Below are 20,930 nucleotides of genomic sequence, written 5' to 3'. Positions count from 1 at the left end.
TTGAGTTCTTCACTGCTGTTTATTGAAACCTCCCATTGCCGAAAGGGGCGGGAGCAAGAAGGGGAAGGGAGTGGGAACAATGGGGGAAGTGGTCAGTGGGGAAGGGCTGGACAGGAGAATGGCAGGGCCTGGGCTGCAGGGAGGGTGAGGGCAAGGTGGGGTGTGCAAAGGCCTGTGGCCAAACTTTTGCACTGGCCAGGGCTGGGTTGGGGAGCCCCGGTGGTGGTGGAGATACCTCCACCAAGCTCTCAGAAGACTGTGTCCTACGAGCATCGTTGCACCCAGGGCCCTCCCCAAGGTGCCTGCGGAGCCCAGAGACAGGCAAGGACCTGGCTGGGAGTAGTCTCTGGAGGGCAGGGAAAGGAGGGTCTGTTGCCTTCAGTTGGGGCCCAGGTCCAGTTCACAAGGCTGCAGAGGGATCCTCTGGGATGCGTTTTCCGCTTCTGGCTCCTGCTTTGGCTCCTTTGCCTGCAGGGACCTAGGGAAAGAGAGCTCAGGAAAAGCCCTGGGCTTCCCCAAGGAGGAGCACTGGTGGGGCCAGAAACAGGGCACTGACCAGTTTTCTAAGTCTTCAACAGTCTCTGGCAAGGGCCGATTGAGTGTCTCAGGCAGGAAGAGGGCTGCACTGCCTCCCAGGAGGGCGATGGTCCCAAAGATGACATTGGGGAGGAAGGGCTTCAGCTCCCCGGTGATTTTCACCAGTGGGGCCGTCATGCTTCCCACGCGGGTCCACAGGTTATTTATGCCCATACCTGTTTGCCTGGGAGAGTTCAGAGCAGAGATTGGCAGCCTCTGTGAGGGTTCTCAAAGAACAGCTCTGGGACCCCTGGACAGGGGCCACAATCCCACCTGCCCCTGTATCCTTTGGCTGGGCCGCTTCCAGGCCCAGCACCTACCTGATGACTGTGGGGTATAGCTCGCTCGTGTAGAGGAAGAGGCAGCTGAAGGAGCTGGACAAGCATCCCTTCCCAAACACAGCCAGTGCTGTCCTCAGGGTCAACAAGTCTGCACAGGAAAGAAAAGGCAGTAGACCTTGGGGGCTCAGGAGCCCCTGAGTGTTCTCACTCCTCAGAGACCTTGTCTCCCTTTTTGCTTTGGCTGCCAGACAGCTCACATCCAAACTTAAAGCTGAGTCGTAGCCCCTCTGCTATTCCCAGTGCTTCGCAGGTTTGTGTCCTGCTGCATTTGGGTTTTTCCATGGCTCTGATTCCCTATTCTCATCATTTGTTGTATCTGTTTTTGTCCAAAAATATCTCCAGTTCCTTTGGAAGGATATGGGTGTATCAACACACAAACATCTATATAAAGTAAAAGTGGCTTTTCCAAGGTCATGGTGGAGTAGGTTGTGGGGTGTTCCTTGAGCACTGGGCTCTGATCCAGGCTTGTCTTCTACAGCGATGTCACCCAGGCAACACCCAAATCCCAAGCAATTCCTCTCACTGTGTAGGCACCACCATACTTTGCCCTGAGTCAGATCTGAAAAGGATCTTTGATGTCATCTAGCCCACCTGTGTTATTTTCTAGACGAGAAACCTGAGCCCCAGAGAGTACAGGGAGCTGCTCAAGGTAACACAGTGAATTAGAGGCAGACTCAGCAGATCTGGAGTCCCTGGAACCCCGCTTCCCAGCCTGTGAGGCCCACAGACACATTGGTCTCACGGGTCAGCCTCTTTCGGAGGGTTCTGGGGGTCGACCCAGCTTCTCACCCGAAGGCACAAAGATGAGAGACAGGATGCATCCTCCGGCCAGGAGCAGAACGACGGCCTCCGTGGTGTGCCGGCCCAGATAGCTTATGGAGACCATAGTGATGAACTTGGCTGGGACATCGACCCCCCCAAAGATGAGCTGGAGAACATAGAGGTTGACGCCAAATTCCTCCACACCCATAGCCAAACTATAGTAGGCAAAACCGGTGGAAAACCTGAGGGTCAGACAGTGAGTGATTAAGACCCACGGCCAGGCGGGGGCCTCTCCCCATACTGCTCATTGGGTCACCAGGATGATGAATAGTTTCATTTCTTGTCCCAACTGCAGCAGATTGATAGGGGCTGCTTCAGTGGTGTTTTGAGGCCTCTGAGATTGTGTCTGGGCTCAGTGAGAGAGTCCTGGGATTGACTGGTTATGTCTGACATGGACATGGTCTAGGGTATGGTGACAAAGTGTCATATAACTGACTCCAGAGAATATCGATCCTGGAGGGACTCTTGGAGACCAAAGGAGGCAGCAAACAATCTCTCTTTGTTGAGTAATGGTTTAACATTCAGATGGGGGAGGTGAAAGTGCCCAGGGCTGCACACATGGGTCAGATGCCTCCCCTCCCCCTCTCAGAATTGTGGGATCCCTTTTGAAGAGTTCCTGGATATACTGAATCCTTTTCACATGGGGGTGGCCAGGATGAGAAGGGGGTCAGAACCAGGTCACGGAAGGGGCTTTGAAGGAGATGTGGGATGTCGGGCAAAAGAGAAGGCTTAGAAGAATCACAATTTCTGTCGTTAAATCTTGAAGCCCTGAGAGCCAGGCTTGTTCTGTGGGGTCCCAGAGGGCAGAGCGGAACCAGTGGGGGGCAGGGACAGAGAGGCACAGCTCACATGGTAGGGATGTGAGCTGGCGAAGGTGTAGGGATGTGAGCTGGTGAAGGTGTTTTGGAGCATTTGCCCTGTGGGTGAGGTGGGTGTGACCCCAGGAGGAAGCAGACCCTTATGGCTGGACCTGGGTGTGGGGCAGGGATGCCAGAGATTTCTGGGGTTGGGGCTGGACTGGGGCAGCCCTGAGGAGGGGATCCCTTGACTCTTCTTGCAGGTATTTTAGGCCTTGCCCTTAGGTGAGCCTGCCAGAGGCCTTGTTCATGGCCCCTGCTTGGCAGGGGCGCTAGGGTGTGGGCAGGGAGGGGTGGCGGGTTACCAGGCCAGGGAAAGACAGGAGGTCACACGGCGCAGGGTGGGTGTCCGGAACAGGTCAGCTATGCTGTGCTTGGCCTTGGCCAAGGTGATCTCCTTCTGCAGGTTGAGTTTGATCTCCTTGGGGCAGAGGAAGGGGAGGGGTCCATTAGCGACCAGCTGGTGGGCAGAGGGAGAAGAGAGGGAGGTGCAGGCCTGGTGCCTTTGTAAGAGCTTGCTTAGGGCATCAGATGTAGGCTTGTGAGCAGGGGAAACAGAGGCAAGAGGAGGGGACAGTCCAAGAGCAGAGCCCATGTTCGTGCCCCAGACCACAATCCCTCTGGGTCTCTACCTCCAGGCTGAGTGCTTCTCCTTCCTCCTTCTTGCCATTGAAGGCCGCCACCTGCCGGAATGTCTTCAGGGCCTTGGAGGACCTTCCAGACAGGATCATCCAGCGTACGGACTCTGGCAGCCACCTGGGGGCCAGAACCGAGTCACAGTGGCTCCCAACCCCCCACCTCCAACACCAGAAGTTCTTCTGAGAGGCTGGAAAACGATCAAGAGCCAGGGCCGCAGGCTAGGAGGACCAGAAACCCGAGCTGCCTTATTGCAGGTTTCATGGAATTTAAACTTGGTCAAGCTCTGCACCTGGGTTGCCTGCAGCCGGCACAAATTCCAGAGATCTCTTCTTCCCTTTCCAGAAGAGCCGTTCCCCTGCCCCCCGACCCCGGGCAGCTTGTTATCCTTGGGTGTTGTTCTTAGCTAGGAGCCTCGGGCCCTAGGCCAAGGCAGGTGGGGCCTGGGGAAGGGTTGGCATGCTCGAGGCTGGACAGCTGGAGGGTCCTAAACGTCCACGTCCCCAGCTGTCCTTGGGCCCAATTCCAGGTCCTGGGTGAAGCGGGGGCAGGGCTGCAGTCCCAGGGCAGCTTAGGAAGGGGTTTAGGGTTGTGGTCTAGGGAATGGGTCTGGGGACCCTTTGATTCTCCCTGCAAAAGGCCAACTCTGCTGGGTCAGGGGACGGTTTGCAAGCACAACATGGGGCCTTGGGGTTGGCAAGTGTGTGGCCAACCTCACTCTCCCCCACCCTTGGGCTGTGCTTTTGGGATTGGTTCACCCCTGAGCAAACCCTGAGGGTCACAAATTGAAGGGAAATGGAGTAGGCAGAGGCGTGGGGAGAAAGAAGGGAAGCTTGGAAAAGTCTGGTCTCAGATGGGGTCCGTTCCGGCTGTGGACCCCACAGGCACCCAGGACCTGGCTCCAGTGAGACCCTCAGGGGAGTGGACACGGGTCACCTGGCCTCAGACGTTTGGTCCTGCTGGTAGTGGCAGCTTCCTGGGCCCATTGCTACCTGCCCTTCTGGCCTTGTGGTCTTATTTCTGCCCTGACAGTCTTCTCAGCCTGCGCCTACCAAGATGATGGGTGACTTCCTCCCAAATCCCATAGCCAGGGCCTGGATTCCATCCTCCTCTCCCTGAGAATAATGACAACAGTGGCTTCCAATCAGTGAGACTTCCTGTGGACCAGGCACATGTAACTCTGGGAGACAGGCATCGGTATCTCCATTTTGCCTAGAAAAGTCTTGAGGCTCAGAGTGGGTGAGGCTTGTCCCAAGTCATACAGTGAAGGGACCTGCTGACCATCTGCCCTTATTTTGCCTCCCAACTCTCGGCTCCCATCCTAGGCTGTGGACACGCCGAACTCCACTCTGGGCTCTCGGACCATCTCTCTCACTGCAAGATTGCCCGTCCCCTTGGGAGCTTATTCTCATTTTCAAATGGAGGCCCATTCCAGTCCTGCATCTTTTTGTGTAACCTTGGAGGATTGCTTCACCTCTCTCATCCTCGGTTTCCTCATCTGTAAAATGGGAATACTAATGTCCTCTTCACACAGAGATGCCGTGAGTGTTGGTATGATGTGGGTTGGTGCCCAGAACAGGGCCTTGCACATAGTAAGTGCTGGATAAAGGATCCTCCAGGACTTCATTTCTGCTCCTGGGCTTGTTCATTATTTCCTGTTCTTTGGGCCCAGCTATCAACTACCACCTACAGATTGGTTTCCTGTCTTCCACATGTCCTCACTCGGGGTCTCTGCCCCAGACCCCTTGATTCTCCCAGGTTCTCAGGTTGTGGCTTTCCTTTTCTTTATACCTCAAATCCAGAAGTCCCCACACTCTGAAGATTTCTCCTTCAAAATGCCCCTCAGACTCATCCCCCAGGCTCCTCTTGCCCACGCGGTCACTCCCCTTTGTCTCTCATCCCCACCCACTTGGGTTTGTCCTTCTGTGTGATTATGTCACGAACGGAAGTTCGGTCAGGCCTCTCAGCACCCCGGGCACCTTCAGAGGCGTTCTCTGTCCCTCCACGTGAAACCGAGGCCTCTCTGGCTTTCTGTGCTCTTCACAGCCGGACCCTAACCCCCTCACCACCACCCCCAGCCGAGCGTTCCCTCCCCGCATGCCTCGGTGTGTGGTTCCTCCTCCCTGGAATGCCCTTCCTGACTCTGGGATGGGGTGTCTCGGGACAGACAGAGTCAGCCAGCCTGGTCAGGCATGAGCTCCTCCTGTTTGATCCCGGTGGCTCTAAGGAGGGGGCTGAAGAAAAGAGGGTCACATACCAGGACAACAGGAAGAAGGCGAAGAAGGGAATGGACACGGTTAACTGCAGCCAGCGCCACTGGGGGATGGCGTAGGCCAGGCCAGGCAGAATGAACTGGCCACTGGTGTAGAAGTAACCGAGTGAAATCGACTTGATGGCCCGCATCCGGGTGGACACCCACTCGACACCTGCAGGAGGAACCCAAGGACCAGATTAAGACCCTACTGGGCGGTGGGCACCTCCTGAGAAGGGGCACCAGCTCCTGCCCCTCCTTTGGCTACTTGATCTGACCCTGATCCTAAGGTTTCATCGCCCCCATTTTAGAGATGCGGTGACTGAGGCTCAAGAAGGTAGGACTCAAACGTAGGTTTGACTGACTCCCAAGCATGCAGTCTTGACTGCCTCTCCAGTGGCGGGTGACGTCCCTTGTTTGACCTACTTGTGCGTATGGGCTGAACGAGGTCATGTACCTGGCAGATGCCAGGCCCGGGGGAGCTGCTGCTGCTATGCTTGTTGTTACGTTCAGGGGGGGCCTCTGGGGTCCTGAGAGGGGCAGCGCCTTGCCTGACCAAGGTCGCCCGGTGCCTGTGGCTGAGCCACACTCTTGGCTTCAGGCTGGTGCTCCCCAAACTCCCGGTCCCCGTCCCCTCCCCCTGTGGCTCACTCAAGATCGTGGTGCTCAGGGTGATGCCTGAGATGCCGCAGCCACACAGGAAGCGGAAGACTGTGTAGATGGGGAGGGTGGGGCTGAAGGCTGCGCCTGAGCCGCTGGCAGCCAGCAGCAGGTAGCTGCAGGTCAGGATGGGCTTGCGGCCAAACCTGCAGCTCGAACAAGAAGAGGGTCGTTAGCTGCTGTGAACCGGCCAAGGGCAGTGACTCCGCAGGGCAAAGGGCTGGACCCTCCACCTCCCAAAGGGCCAGGCAGGGCGTGTAACTCCCTCCCCAGACAGAGCCTTGCTGGTAATTGCTTTTTTTTGTTGACATGTTAGACGTCTGAGTTAATGAGTGATCTCCTCCACCCCCAGCTTAGCTACCTGAGCAGGGTCAAAGGACCTGTCCTCTCCAAGCCGTTCACCCACCCACCTCCACGGCCATGCAGCCACTACTGTGTCTGAAAGCCCTGAGGCCGGTTCCCCAGGTCTGGGGAGGCTGGCAGACTGAAGCTGTAGGGGTTTTGGGGCAGGGAGAGGCTGTGGCCCCGAAAGGGGCCGGCCACACAGCACGGACCATCTCTCCGCACTACCCCAGCTCTTGGCCTCTTTGGGGGTGCATGGGTGTAATGGAGAGGGGCGGGGCGTCTCCATGGGTTGTGCCTCCCCTGGCGAGGCCCCCGCGTCTCACCTGTCAGACAGGTCTCCCAGCACGAGCCCCCCAATCAGTATGCCCGCCATGAAGATAGACTGGGCCATCTCCTTCAGTTTGTTGGAGTCGCACACCAGGTCCCACTGCGCAGGAGAGAGGGAGAGCCACCCGGTCACCCGGCCACCCGGCTCAGTCCAGCCCAGCCTCTCAGCCGCACTCAGCCTGCGCCCCCACGTGTGTGCTCCCTCCCCCAGCTCCCGCGCTTGTCTTCCCTGAGCCTGGCCCCTGCTCCCGGTGCCGCTTCCCCCTTCAGGCTGGCCCTGTGGTTCTGCAATGACAACATCCCTTCGGCACATGTGGCCTGCCATATGGCTTGTGAAGTCTGCTCAGCTGTCACAGCCAGGTCTGTCTTCAAGCTCCTCCAGGCTCACCTGCGTCCTGTGGTTACCTGTGTGTCTGCTCCCCAACTTCACTTGTGCGAGGCTGGTCCCTCTGCTTGCCCCCTCTCTCCTCCAGGGGCCACTCCCGCTGCCACCTCCCTCCATCGCACACCTTCAGTCTGTCTCCTGACTGCTCTGCATCGTCATTTGCTTGTGTTCCAGTCTCTCCATTTAAAGCCTCTTTCCCTTCCACATTTGCTTCATTTTTCTCTTCCCTTCAAAGCCAAGGAGCCATCCTGGCTGTCACCCCGTCCTCGTGTCCCACTCATTTCCTGAGTCTGCCTCCACCCCTCCACTGAAACTCTGCTCCCCAAACCCATTGGAACCTTCTATTTCCTGACCTGACTTCCCTTCAGCAGCCCATGACCCCGCTGACCTCTGCCTCCTCCCGTCTTCCTCCTTGCCCTCCCTCTGCGGCCTTCTTTCTCTCTATCCCTTAAAAGTTCCCCAGGCCTCTTCGTGGATCTTTCTCTTTTTATTCACTTTCCCCAGGAAATGACACCTGCTCCTATGGCTTCAATGACTATTTTATGGTGAAGACTCCAAATCCCTCTCTTTAGCCCAACCTTTCTTCTGGCCTTGAGACCCATCGATTCAGCAGCCTACTTGAAATCTCCACCTGGAGGGTGTCTTTTGGGCATCTCAGAGTCAGCGAGACTTGCCACCCTCTCCCTGTAAGGTCTGAAGCACAGTGACTGGCAGCCCTTTTTGGACTCCTTCCTCTCCCATGTTACAATCGCTTCATCCTCTAGTTTCTCACTTTGTAAATACTTCTTTTTTCTCTGGCCACCGCTAGCGGCATGTGGGATCTTACTTCCCTAACCAGGGATCGAACCCATGGCCCCTGCAGTGGAAGCGTGGAGTCTTAACCACTGGACCACCAGGCAAGTCCTTTAATATTTCTCGAATCTGGACTCTTCTATCTCCACTACTGCTATCTTAGTGCAGGCCTCATCCTCTTATGCTTGGATTAAGAATAACAGCCAATATACAGTAGAAATAAAAGCAATGGGACCTAATGAAACTTACAGGCTTTTGCACAGCAAAGGAAACCATAAACAAAATGAAAAGACAACCTATGGACTGGGAGAAAATATTTGCAAATGATGAGACCGATGAGGGCTTAATTTCCAAAATTTACAAACAGCTCATGCAACTCAAAAGCAAAAAACAAACAACCCAATCGAAAAATGGGTAGAGACCTAAAGAGACATTTCTCCAAAGAAGAAATACGGATGGCCAACAGGCATATGAAAAGATGCTCAATGTCGCAAATTATTAGAGAGATGCAAACCAAAACTACAATGAGGTATCACCCCACATCGGTCAGAATGGCCATCATTAAAAAGTCTACAAATAACAAATGCCGGAAAGGGTGTGGAGAAATGGGAACCCTCCTACACTGTTGGTGGGAATGTGAATTCGTGCAGTCACTATAGAAAACAGTATGAAGGGTCCTCAAAAAACTAAAAATAGAGTTGCCATATGATCCAACAATCCCATTCCTGGGCATATATCTGGACAAAACTATAATTAAAAAAGATACGTGCACCCCTATGTTCATAGCGGCACTGTTCACAATAGCCAAGACATGGAGACAACCTAAATGCCCCTTGACGGATGAATGGATAAAGCAGATGTGGTACATATATACAGTGGAATATTACTCAGCCATAAAAAAGAATGAAATAATGCCATCTGCAGCAACATGGATGGACCTAGAGATTATCATACTAAGTGAAGTAAGTCAGACAGAGAAAGACAAAATATCATATGATATCACTTATACGTGGGATCTAAAATATGACACAAACGAACTTATCTACGAAACAGAAACGGACTCACAGACATAGAGAACAGACTTGTGGTTGCCAAGCGGGAGGGGAGCAGGGGAGGGATGGATTGAGAGTTTGGGATTAGCAGATGCAAGCTAGTATATATAGCATGGATGAAAACACAAGGTCCTACTGTATAGCACAGGGAACTATATTCAATATCCTGTGATAAACCATAATGGAAAAGAATACGAAAAGAGTGTATATATGGGTAACTGAGTCACTTTGCTGTATAGCTGAAATTAACACAACATTGTAAATCTGCTATATGTCAATAAAATAAATCTAAAAAAAAAGAATAACAGCCAATATCTATTGAGGGCTTCCTCTGCGCCAGGCACTGTTCTAAGCAAGCACCTTCCACGCCTGAATTTTTTTAGTCATCATATAGCAACCTTACGATGTAGAGCTGCCGTCATCCTCATTTTACAGTTGAGGAATTTGAGCCCAAAGAGTATTATCGGCAACAGTCTTCTGACAGGTCTCGCAACCTTCGACCTCAGTCCTTCCTATCCATTCTTTCCCTGGTAACCTGAGTGGCTTTTCTGAAGCCCCTCTCACGTCAGCTTGCTGCCTTGCCTAAGGCACCCCCTGGCTTCCTCTTGCCCTCTGGGTAAAGAGAAAGCTCTGTTAACACAGATTTATAAAGCCCTCAGGCTCTGGCCCCTGCCCACCTGTCTGGCCTAATCTCCCGCTAATCCCCAGCACGCACCCTTTGTCCAGTTGTCCTGAATTACTTGTGTAATGAAGTGAAGAATCTCATTCACTGGAAATGCCTGATGAGAATGTTTTGGAAGCAAAACAGTGCGGGGGGAAAGAACCACACATCCCAGGGAGCTCTTTCTGCTTTCCTCCCGGGAAGCGAGGGGGATTGGGCAAGGGTGAAGTCTCCAGGTCCTCCAGCTTGCTCACAGTGGCCCAGAGTGGCCAGCAAACCCAGGGCTCTTCTGGCTGGAAAGGGAGCCTGCATGGTACATGTGTGAGGATGGGGGAGGGAAAAGAGTAAAGGAGGAAGTGAGGTGGTGTGAAAGGAGTAGGCCAGCGGGTGTCTGGAGAGACATCCTGTACTGTGTAGCATACGGTGTAAAGGGCCATGTAATTCTTGACAATGACGTGTGAGTGGAAGAAATGGATGCTGCTTCCACTTCATTTGAGTAAGAGGGAATCCCTGGCCTGGACTTGCGTGCTTTCCCCCTTCCTGTTGGTTAGGAATGGTGATAACTAGAACAACTCTGGAAGCCACGTGTTGAAGATGGCGGAGCTGCTGTGTGTCTCAGTCCCCGAATGACCTCGGAAGGGGACTGGGAACACAAGAGCATGGGACCAGATATAGAGAGAACTGGAGAGTTTTTTTTTTTTTTTTTTTTTTTGCGGTACGCGGGCCTCTCACTGTTGTGGCCTCTCCCGTTGCGGAGCACAGGCTCCGGACGCGCAGGCTCAGTGGCTGTGTCTCACGGGCCCAGCCGCTCCGCGGCATGTGGGATCCTCCCGGACCGGGTCACGAACCCGCGTCCCCTGCATCGGTAGGTGGACTCTCAACCGCTGCGCCACCAGGGAAGCCCTGGAGAGATTTTTAAAGGCATCCTGGAATTTGGGGGGGAAGGGAAGATATTCTGAGGGATTTTGGCATGCTTTCTGTGTTAAGAAAACCTGTAGCTGAAGTCTCCATTCTTCAAGGTGCTGAGAGAGTGATTTATGTTTCCTTTGACCCTGACTCCAAGCATAGGCCTGGCCACGTGGGGTCCGTGGTTGTAATCAGGTTTACACTAGTGATCCTACAAAAGCTTCAGGCTATTGTGTTCCTCTTTGCTTTTGTACTTGATATCTTCCCCTACTCTAGCAAGGTTGTCAGTCCTTCAAAAGACACGTCAAGATCACTTACTCTGAGTGCCAGAAGCACCTTTTCTGGCTGCCTGGTACAAGCAGGTAGTCAGTAAATATTCGTGAAATGGATAAGTGGCTGAGAAGCACGTCCAGACTCCCAGTGTAATTCCTCATTTCTCCTTCCACACTCAGCATCCCGTTCTTACCTCGAAGAGGACACAGATTACATAGCACGCTACCTGCCTATTTGCTTGTCTATCTCTCCTGCATTCCGTAACCGCACCGAGGGCAGAGACATCTCATTTGACTCTTTAACCCTTAGCAGCTAGCAGAGTAGTTGGTGCACAGTGAATGTTAAATGTTTGTCCAATGAATCATTAATGGAGTTGCTATACACATTTTACTGATGACGCCCAGAGAGGAAGAGGTAACCAGCTGACTGGAGGGAACCGGTCACTCAGCTTCTATGTAGCCCATGGCATGGCCTGGGCCGACCTCTTGTCTATCGGCTTTTGGCGGCTCCACATAGAGCTCTTGCTCCCAATATCCCCTCCAATGTTCTTGGCCTTCTTTTTCCTTTCTTGGAATGTTTACTTCTTAGGGAGCTGGATTCAGGAAGGCAAGAACAGGAAGCCCACTGCGGTGTCTTCCTGAGTGATGATATACCAGGAAGGTGGTGGGGGAGAAAGAGAGGGTTTACTCTGCTCCGGAGCAAGCTTTGCAAATGATGCCATAATAATCCTATGAAGTGGGTACTATTATTTTATTTTTTTTATTTTTTTGCGGTGCGCGGGCCTCTCACTGTTGTGGCCTCTCCCGTTGCGGAGCACAGGCTCCGGACACGCAGGCTCAGCGGCCGTGGCTCACGGGCCCAGCCGCTCCGTGGCATGTGGGATCTTCCTAGACCGGGGCACGAATCCGCGTCCCCTGCATCGGCAGGCAGACTCTCAACCACTGCGCCACCAGGGAAGCCCAGGTACTATTATTATCTCCATTTTACAGACCAAGAACCCGAGGCTCAGAGGGTAAATAACTTGCCCAAGCACAGCTTTGGTTCATTTCAAGGCAGAGACTCAAACTCAGGTCTTCTGGACGCCGAACTAGCGCTCTGAGTCCTGAGCTGCCGGAGGGAAGGCTCAGTCCATGGGAGCTGTAGCCATGCGTCACTATAAGACACAAGCACAGGATGGGCTGGAGTCATGGTCAAGGAGGCAGCCAAGGCCAGAGCCAAGGGGGCTGATCTGATGTCAGGCCCAAAGGGTGAGGGACAGGCTCAGGAGCTGGAGCGGAGCAAAATCATAGGCCAGGAGGCCCCTCAGAGGGCAAAGAAGAAGGCGTGACGTAAACAGTCAGGGCGAGCCATGTGTGATCAAGGGTGGGGACCCTGCTCCGTGTGTGTGTGTGTGTGTGTGTGTGTGTGTGTGTGTGTGTGTGTGTGTGTGTGTGTGTAGGCTGACTCTGCCAGGGGACCCCACACATGGTCCGTACTCCCTCCAGAGCAGGGACAAGGGAAACAAACGTCCCTAGATGTGGGGCCTTTTGGCTCCAGTTTACAGCTTAGGGAGAATTGCTATGCCTCTGTCTACTCTTGGACCTCTGATGGAACCAAGGCTGGGGCGCAACGGCCAGAGAGCCAGGTACCTGGGAAGACTCAAAAGGGCATGAGTCTCCAGCTCTGCCACTTAGTAGCTGTGAGTTCTTGGGCCAGTTACTTAACCTCTCTGTGGCTCAGTCTCTTTATCTGTAGAATGGGGGTAATACTAATACCTGCTTCTCAAGATTGTAAATAAAATAAGGAATGAAGAGCACCCAGCACTATACCTGGCAAACAGTCGGCACTCTATGTGATAGCTGTTGTATTATTATTGTCACATGTCATTGTAAGGCCTGTGCTCACCGGGACGTGTGATGCGGTAGAAGGGGCGTGGATTCTGGAGTCAGGACCCCCACCCCTCTTCCTACAAAAACTTGATTTCACCATCATGGCTGAGAGAGCCACCTTCTGGATCTGACCCCAGTGTATTCCTCTGTAAAAAGGGGCAACATTCACAGTGGCCATAAAAGAAGATTCGCAGGGTCGTGAAAGAAGGAATGCGAAGCACCAGCCCAGGGCCCTGCACGCGGTAGATGTTCACCCTGACCCTGGAGAGCCCAGGGGATGGCCCCGGGCTCCTCTTGCCTGGAAATTACAGCTTCCTAGGTGAGGGCTGCCACGGCACGGGATAAGGCTGGCCCAGACACGTGGCTGAGCTGGGACCCGCTGGTCATTACGCAAGAGTCAGATTGGAGGCTAGGAAAGGGGAGATGATAGGAGGGGCGCCTAGGGCAGGGGCCAGGGTGAGCAAGTAGGGGTGATGCAGGAGCTCAGCTGGAGACAAGAGGTGGACAGATGGTCTGGGAGGTGGGCAGCCTGGGGATTTGGGGGTGAGCGTGGAGGAAGACCAGACACTCGGCAGGGGAAACTTCCAGGGTGGATACCCACTTCTGGGAAGACCACTGAGTGGGATCTCTGCTTCTCCAGCGGCTGACTTGGGGCCTCCAGGGACCTGTGTGGGGAGACAGGATTTCTGTGGCCCTGGAGACAGGACGGAAAGGCTCAAGGCCCAAAGACGACTCACAGGGGCCTCAGAGGGAGGGCCTGCTCATCCAAGGTCAGGCCCGGGCCTTCGAGGGCTGCAGGGTTGGGTTTCCGGAGCCTCCAGACTGAGCTGGGCCCCCACAGGGCTGTATTCTGTGGTGTGGAAGCTGTGGGCTCCTCTCCAGGGAATCCAGAGTCCACAGTCCTCACTCCTCACACTTTCCAGACTTAAAAGAAAGGCCTTTGTTTCCTCTTAACGTCCTGGTAAAGCTCCTTCTGAAAAATTCCTACCTTGTCTCTGCTGAACCCAGAGAAAGGAATGTGTGGTCGCCTCTGCCAGCAAAGCTTATGGGATCAGAAGGGGGAGGGAAACCCCCCGTGCTCCTGGCTGGACCCAGCGCAGCCCTCCCACCCTCGCCTCCTCTGCAGGGAAGGTCCTTATTATCCCATTCTACAGATGAGGGGACTGAGGTGGGGAGGGAGATGACTCACCAGGTCCCTGGCTGTCGGGGGGTGGAGCTGGGCCCTGCGTGCTGGCCTGTGCTGGGTTGGGGGGTGGAGTGAGACAAAGCCCTGCGGCCTGGGTGAGCTGGGAAGAGCTGTGACAGCTGATTCTCCTTTTACCGGGAGTCCCCCTACTCTTCTGGGGGCACTAACCCCCTACTTCTCAGGACATCTCTATTAACCATGGCCACCACACCAGCAACAGTGGCAGCAAACATTAGCTGAACACCTTGTGGGTGCCAGGCCCTGTGCTAATGCTGGCCTTGCATTATCTCTTTTAATGGTCACACTTGTTCTCTTACCCCATTTTACAGATGAGGAAACTGAGACTTCTGGGGTTGTAACATCCCCAGTAAACGGCAGAGTCAGAATGTGAACTCTGCTGCTTGGTCCTGGCTCATGGTGCCACGCTGTCCACCTGGCAGATGGCTCCTTGCCTACTAACCAGGGTCACCTGGACTGAGTTGGTTGCCAGGTGCTGTCTTCCTCATTACCACCCTTCCCTCCAGGGCTGGCACACCCAGGTCCCTGCCTCCACACCAGAGACACACCCCTAGGTGAGCCAGCCACTGTCTTACCTCCACCCCGTGAGGGACCGGAACCCCACCCCACCCCAAGTGATGGAGGATGGATTTGCCACGGCTTGAACCACAAACAGAGGGGGCTTGACCTTGCTGTGCTGCTAAGAGAACCTGGCTGGGTCTGGCCACTGACATTTCCCTGACTGGGTGAGGACCCTGATCAGGGGTTCTCATGGCTGAGAGTCCTCAGGGAGCCTGGGCCTGACCAGGACCCGACCTGGAGAAGGGGGCAGACCCCGAGGCCTGGTGAAACCCTGTGTATTTGGGACGCAGATTCACATGGTCCTAACAGCTGGAATGGTGACTGGGTGCTCAGCTGGTGCTTGATGGGGTACAAGACCTGCAAGCTGGGCCTCCCTGGTGGCGCAGTGGTTAAGAATCCACCTGCCAATGCAGAGGACACGGGTTCGAGCCTTGGTCCAGGAAGATCCCACACGTCACGGAAGCACTGCACGAATCCGCGTCCCCTGCATCGGCAGCGCTCCAGAGCCCGCGAGCCACAACTACTGAGCCCATGTGCCACAAGTACTGAAGCCCACGCACCTAGAGCCTGTGCTCCGCAACAAGAGAAGCCACCGCAATGAGAAGTCCGCACACCGCAACGAAGAGTAGCCCCTGCTCGCGGCAACTAGAGAAAGCCCACGCGCAGCAACGAAGACCCAACGCAGCCAAAAAAAAAAGACCTGCAAGCGCTGCTCTTGGCCAGGCTCCCTGGAGCTCAAGGTGCACCCTGGAGGGGAAGACACTTCCCAGCAGTCAGCACTGTCTGAGTGCCTTCGGCCGGGCTCTGAGGGCATATGGCCTTCATTCAGCATTAACTGAGCGCTTCCCAGAACCTAGCCCAGGGTGCAGTGGTCAGGGGATGCAGTCCCCAGGAGCACAGGGTGGGGAAGTGGGGGCAGGTGGCTCCGGAGCCCTGCTGCCTGGGTTTGGCTCCCAGCTCCAGCATTTATACGACGTGGTGCCTTGGGCCAGTAACCTGTACCTTGGTTTCCTCATCTGCAAAAAGGACATAATATAGGTACTAACCTCAGAGAGTTGCTGTGAGGATTAAATGAGTTCATACGAGCAAACTGATTAGAGCCGTCTGGCAAGGGGTTAGCACGCGGTAAGGGGTAGCGATGGTTATTATTTCATTGCTCCCTGTAGGATTTTTGTTTCCTCGTCTAGGTTCTGTATTCTGGAGGACACGGATGGTGGCTTTACCCCTTCCCTCTGTCTTCCAGGGACCAGACGTACAGCAAGTTGCCCACACACCTGGAAACTTAGTTACAGATATTGGGGCATTTCCATGCCCCCCACCCCCAACCCTGTTCCTCACCCCTACATCCATTTGGTTCCCGAGTCCCAGAGATTCTGACCCCCAAACCTCTCTGGTATTTACTCCGACTGCGCCTGCCATCCGTCATCTTGGTCCTGGGTCCCTGTGGCAACCTGCTAACTGGTCTCGCAGCTGCTGGACCAAAATCCTCTGCAAGCTACTCTCCGCCCTGCAGCTGAGGCAGGAGATAGATGGGCCCCAGGCTGAGCAGCCGGAGTTCGTCCCCTGTGGACAGATATGCCAGAGTAGCAGGAGGGAGGAGAGCTGAGCCCTGCCCAGATAAGAGATAAAAGACTGCATATGCCTCATTCTTGAAGCCAAGGAGACCTTCCCAACTCTACATGCTCAGAAAGACTCCTTGAAGGTCAACAACGGAGGGGGCGCCTCTCCAGAGTAAGTGACCTCAACCTACCCACAGGCCTCTTTGCTAGAATCCACCTTGGCTAAGAGATGCGCGCGCACACATGGGAGGACCCTGAGATAAACAAAATATGGACTCAGAACCAGGCAAAGTGAGATGATTGGCCAAAGGAAACCCGGAAGCAATGCCCCATATAAGTGATTCAAACTACCACAAGGGGGCTTTCCTGGTGGCGCAGCGGTCGAGAGTCCGCGTGTGGATGCAGGGGACGCGGGTTCGTGCCCCGGTCCGGGAAGATCCCACGTGCCGCGGGCGGCTGGGCCCGTGAGCCATGGCCGCTGAGCCTGCGCGTCCGGAGCCTGTGCTCCGCAACGGGAGAGGCCACAACCGTGAGAGGCCCGCGTACCACACACACACAAAAAAACTACCACGAGGGTGCAACTCTCTCTCTGAGTCGGTCCATGTGTCTATCCACATGTACCCTTTTACCTCCTAATAAATACTTTACTTGTTTCACTACTTTCTGTCTTTGTGGGAATTCATTTCTACAAAGCCGAAGGGCCAGGGCCTTGTCACTGGCTACTGGTCTAGTGACTAGGATTCAGCGCTCTCACTGCTGCGGCCTGACTTCAGTCTCTGGCTGGGGATCGAAACCCTGCTTCAAGCCGCTGCTGTAGGCCGAGGCCACCCGAGATCACAGAGTGCGGATCCTTAGAAGGTGATCTGAGTACGTGCAACGGCCCCCCCGTCACCTTCGAGACAGGGTCCGTCGCCCCGGCATCCACGGCAGGCCCTCCTGCTGGCCCGCTTCCTCCCTATGTCCCTGGCCCCTGCAGCCCGCTGCCCGCCTCTCCCGCCTCCCTGGGTCTCTTGCAGTCCCTACTGCTTTGCTCTCTTTATGCTGCCGTGACTGTGCCTGTGACTCCAGGCACTCTGTTCCTTTCGCCTGGGCTGCACTTGCCCGCATCAGCCCCCTCCCTGACCCTGACCCCTCCTTCACACTCAGCTCAGGCTTTGCTGACTCCAGTGAGCCCCCCTGGGTTCCCCCTCCAGGCAGATTCCATGCCCCTCCTCTGGGCTCCCAGAGCACCCTGACTTTATAAAGCTTGTATCCATTCATTACACAAATATTTATTTCACAGAGCGCCTCCTCTGTGCCAGGCACTGTTCCAGCTGCTGGGGATATAGCAAAGCAGCTGAAAGCCCCTGCCCTGGGAAGCCTGCCTACCCCACCGCGCTGCTGATGACTTCCCTCACTACAGGTGAACACCTGGAGGACAGGCAGGGCTCACGAGTTCTTTGAGTCTGTGTCCTCTGTACTGTGAGTGTAGCTGTCAATAAATGTTGGATGCTGGATGTATTTCAGGCACTGGGCTGGGTGCTGGGGAGAAAAAGTGCATAGGACAGGGATGGAGTATCCGGGGCTATGAGAGTCAGCAGATGTGATGGTTAGGAGCGCGGCTCTGGGGCAGGTGCCTGTGTTCAGATCCCGAATCTGCCTCTTACTAGTGGCGAGAGCTTGAACAATCTCCTCATCCTCTGTGTGCTTCAGTTTCCCCATCGCAACAATGGGCTTATCTGGGGCACGAACCCGTGTCCCCTGCATCGGCAGGCAGACTCCCAACCACTGCGCCACCAGGGAAGCCCTATCATACTATCTTATAATGGTGTCAGGAAGGTTAAAAGGGTTAATAGTTATAAAGCACTTAGGACAGTGCCTTGCACGTAGTCAGTGCTTTATACAGAAATAAATATTCACTAGACAAATGAATAGCAATCGTAGATTCTGAACATAGATAGCCCTGGATTCAAATCATCTCTCTGCCAGGTCCGAATCATATGTAATCCTGGGAAAGTCATTGAACCAGGCTGAGCCTCGGTTTCCTCATCTGAAGGTACTAACAGTACTTCCCTCACTGAGATGCCATCTCCAGGGATTCCAGGAGCCCACACTCATAGTGTGCCCAGCACAGGACTGGCACCAGGTAAAGACTTTGAAATGCATCTCTTCTAATGTGGCAAAAGCAAGATCCTGCCCTCGAGGGGCTCATGGTCCCTGAAGGGAGAGTGAAAACATTGGCCTCTGCTCACTGCTCAGATGTCACCCCCTCCAGGAAGGCTCCCTAAAATCCCGTGGTCCCCCCACTCTTTTGTACTGCCATGAATGCTTGTCCCCCTGTGCCTAGTATGGAGTTTTGCTTTAAATTCCAGCTCCGAAACTGACCAGCTGTGTGGCACTGGACCTTCACTTCCCTCCTCTCAGTCTTAGTTTTTTTTGAATGAAAAAGGAGATAAAATCACCTTCAACAGAATATCATTGTGGGAATCAAAGTGTGGGAGACAATGTCTGCCAGAGGCCAAGACGTGCCTGGCCATTTGTGGATCCTCAATGAATGCCAATTCCCGTTTCGCTCTCTTCATCTGACCATGGTCTCTAGGTCATTCGAGAGCCTGATTTAACTCTGTAACTCCTGGAGATGGTGGGTAAAATAATCAGTGAATAGGGGCTTCCCTGGTGGCGCAGTGGTTGAGAGTCCGCCTGCCGATGCAGGGGACAAGGGTTCGTGCCCCGGTCCGGGAAGATCCCACATGCCGCGGAGCGGCTGGGCCCGTGAGCCATGGCCGCTGAGCCTGTGCGTCCGGAGCCTGTGCTCCGCAACGGGAGAGGCCACAACAGTGAGAGGCCCGCGTACCGCAAAAAAAAAAAAAAAAAAAAAAAAAAGAATCAGTGAATAAATGAGGATGTGAATGAATGGGAGATGAACACATAAGTGACGGCAGGAGAGGATGAGATGTTTTCTGGGTCTGCTTGGGCATGTTCCAACCCTCACCTCTGTCCATCCCCTCCTCCACACACTGTCCCACCTTGAGACCTTTGCACAAGATGGAATTTTCCTCCTCTTCCCCATTGCCTGGCTAAATCTTGCTGGACTCCCTTATCTCTGCCCAAGGTCACTTCTTTAAGGAAGCTTCCCCTGGCCCCTGCCCCCAGCCCAGGGGTAGGCGGTAGTCTAAGGTCACAACCTTAAGTACTTTGAAGTTGTAATTTGACATTTCTTTGTGTGGTCCTCTCGTTAATTGATGTTACCCCTGCTAGGCGGTGGACCCCGCGGGAACAGGGACAGTGCATTTTTGTATCCCCAGAGTTTGGCACTGCGCCTGGCATAGAAAGGACTGTTTGCACTCTGAAAGTGAAGAGACGGAGCCTTTTGGTTGGTGTGTCTCTGCACCCAGGTCCTTCCTCTCTGCCTGCCCAGTGCCCTGTCCCTGGGTCTCATGCTCCCCTGTCCATGAATGTGGGGTTCCTGCTGTAATCGGAGGGAGAGGGCTGGCCTCTGGGCATACCTCAGTCACAATGGAGTCCCTGGTGCTGACGTCGTAGGTCCAGCCATCCAGGCAGGGCTCGGTGGCCCCCTGGGTGTCATTGGGCAGGCTGGCGTTGGGTGGATATACAAAACGGAGGCACGGCTCAGGCTTCTCATTCAGGCCCATGGGGAGCACCCAGGGCCCCGCGGAGGCGTTGGGTGGCGGGCGACAGTGGTGGGCGGGGGTGGCCGCTGTGAAGATCTGCAGCAGGTTATGGTTGGCCATGCTCAGGATCGGGAGGCCGAGCAGGACTGTGTGCAGGAACTGGAAGGGCCCTTTGCTGGCCACGCGGTCAACGAGCTCGGCGAAGGTCATGGCACCGGACAAGATGAGCCGGAGCTACGGGCGGGTGGGGCACCAGGCCGGGGAGAGGGATGTGGGCACGGGGGTGAGGGCGGGCAGGTGGATGGGTGTGGAAGCACAAGGGGGAGGGTGTGCCCAGGTGTATGTGTAAGCCTGTGTATGTAGAAGTGTGTGAGGATGTGGGGCTCAGCTGTGCGCACCCACAGTTTTGCGTGTGGGTGAGGATGTACCCAACCGCGCGTACAGACATGGGGTCACAGGTGTGGTGTGTGTTCACGGCAGTGTCTGCTGGGATGTGCACATTTAGGCTGGAGTGTAAGGGCACAGCTGTGTGAGCACGGGTGTGTCGCTGTGTGCGTGTGGGGACTCGTGGGTGTATGTGTTCAGCCAGGCTGGTCACACGCGCTGCAGGCATGGGGCAGTGCAGGCCAGGCCGCTGGGACCAAGGGGCCCCGTCTTGGACGTTGTCCCCACAGGATGGATGTCAGGAGTAAGTGGGAGGGGTCCCTGGTTGCCGCGAGCAGACATACAGGACTGGCAGAGCTCAGGTTGTCTGCAGGGAAGGTCTCCCCAAGCCCGGCGCCTCCTGGTTTTGGGTATCCCCTGGGGCTGGGTGCACCATAGCAGGGCAGCAGAAAGGGGCCAAGCAGATCCCAGAGGGCATAAGGGACTTGGTCAGTTGCAGTGCGGAAGCAAGGCCCGGCCTTGGGGGCTTCCCAGGGGTCCCTCCTCACCTGGTACCTGGGCCTGGCTCCTCCCTCCGGCGGGGTCGGTGGTCGATGTGGCTGAAACCCTTGCTCTGTCCCAGGGTCCGGCAGCTCTGTGTTTTGGCAGCTCGGCTCTAACAAGCTGTGTTTGTGCCTTCCCCAGGGGAGCTTATATAAGGCATAAGCTGTTTCCCAGGCTAATGTTTGACTTTCTTTGCGGGATTAATGACACTGGCAGGGCCAGGGCTGTGGACCCACTAAGCCCAGCTTTCCTCAAAGGGCTGCCTCAGCAAGGGCTGGTGTGGTGGCCTGGCTGAGCCTAGTGGGGGCGGGGGGGA

General features: G+C 55.0%; 1 protein-coding gene across 6 annotated transcripts; it reads right to left on the bottom strand.

Annotated features, from left to right (window-relative positions):
- On the bottom strand, positions 1-20,739 carry SLC22A8 (solute carrier family 22 member 8). Of its 6 annotated transcripts, none has more exons than XM_024748919.1 (11): positions 20,620-20,739; positions 19,562-19,649; positions 6,812-6,915; positions 6,135-6,289; positions 5,490-5,658; positions 3,229-3,352; positions 2,902-3,017; positions 1,707-1,921; positions 897-1,005; positions 557-760; positions 1-478 (listed from the first exon to the last, which is right to left on the bottom strand). In XM_024748919.1, the coding sequence occupies exons 3-11, from the start codon at positions 6,877-6,879 to the stop codon at positions 379-381; spliced, it is 1,260 nt and encodes a 419-aa protein (XP_024604687.1). In that variant the 5' UTR covers positions 6,880-6,915; positions 19,562-19,649; positions 20,620-20,739; the 3' UTR covers positions 1-378. The 6 variants fall into 6 exon arrangements, with proteins under 6 accessions (XP_024604687.1, XP_024604681.1, XP_024604683.1 ...); XM_024748913.1 differs by having other exon boundaries at positions 19,562-19,921; positions 20,620-20,735; XM_024748915.1 differs by having other exon boundaries at positions 1,707-1,894; positions 19,562-19,921; positions 20,620-20,702.
- Between the last annotated feature and the right edge of the window lie 191 nt (positions 20,740-20,930).

Source organism: Neophocaena asiaeorientalis, unplaced genomic scaffold, assembly GCF_003031525.2.
Source record: "Neophocaena asiaeorientalis asiaeorientalis breed wild unplaced genomic scaffold, Neophocaena_asiaeorientalis_V1.1 scaffold43, whole genome shotgun sequence".
In the NCBI taxonomy this organism is placed as follows: domain Eukaryota; kingdom Metazoa; phylum Chordata; class Mammalia; order Artiodactyla; family Phocoenidae; genus Neophocaena; species Neophocaena asiaeorientalis.
Note: the sequence above shows the minus strand (reverse complement) of the source record. Positions and strands in the feature narration are given on the sequence as shown.